This window comes from Pygoscelis adeliae, unplaced genomic scaffold, assembly GCF_000699105.1.
Source record: "Pygoscelis adeliae isolate BGI_AS28 unplaced genomic scaffold, ASM69910v1 Scaffold71, whole genome shotgun sequence".
Taxonomy (NCBI): domain Eukaryota; kingdom Metazoa; phylum Chordata; class Aves; order Sphenisciformes; family Spheniscidae; genus Pygoscelis; species Pygoscelis adeliae.
In genome coordinates this window covers 4605203-4605796 of record NW_008824356.1, presented here as the reverse complement: position 1 = coordinate 4605796, position 594 = coordinate 4605203, and the positions used below count along the sequence as shown (strand labels likewise).

The following is a 594-nucleotide window of genomic DNA, read 5'->3' as shown; positions in this document are numbered from 1 at the left end:
GAAGGGGAAGGAAAAAAAAAAGAAACATCCACAACAAAACACTAGTGGTTTTACCTACATGAGTTTTAAAATTCCTATTGACTTCAACTCTTTCTATTCTTCCTGGAAGACCTACCAGTTTCTTAATTACTAAGAGATTGATTTTGAACAATTTCAAAGAGACAAGGTCCCACATACCACGTAACACCTCCCTTGACTTTGATGTTTCCCCTTATTTTTCAGGCTAACAGCTGAAAGGGTTAGGGAAAACCACCAGTTTAGACTTGTTATAACTCAGAACAAGAAGGTACTTTAAATTTCAGGCAGTGACATAAAACCCCACATGCCCTGTAGGCCAGCTCTGGTGCCCACTTACTGCAACAGCAGTACAACGAGCAACGGGACCAGACGAGAAACGCAGAACACCCCAGTGGAAGGACAGCAAACCAGTGCCAGAGTAAAGGGTGGAAGAAACCCCGCTGCCCGTTTCTGCGGCTCCTTACCTTAGCAATAAGCTCCCACGCCCTCTACCTCCACCAGGGCCTGTGATGGCTAACAGTCTGTTTTGAGGGGGCCTGCACGAGACAACGAGCGCTGTTAGTGGTACCTGCCCCG

At 46.6% G+C, this 594-nt stretch overlaps 1 protein-coding gene across 1 annotated transcript in view; it reads right to left on the bottom strand.

Moving 5' to 3' along the window:
• PNN (pinin, desmosome associated protein) overlaps window positions 1-571 on the bottom strand; it is a gene marked incomplete at its 5' end in the record, with an annotated part of 10082 nt that extends 9511 nt beyond the window's left edge. The window contains one exon of the mRNA XM_009319470.1: window positions 483-571. Coding sequence (XP_009317745.1) covers window positions 483-571 — 89 coding nt within the window. The remainder of the gene's footprint in view (window positions 1-482) is intronic.
• Window positions 572-594: the final 23 nt, after the last annotated feature.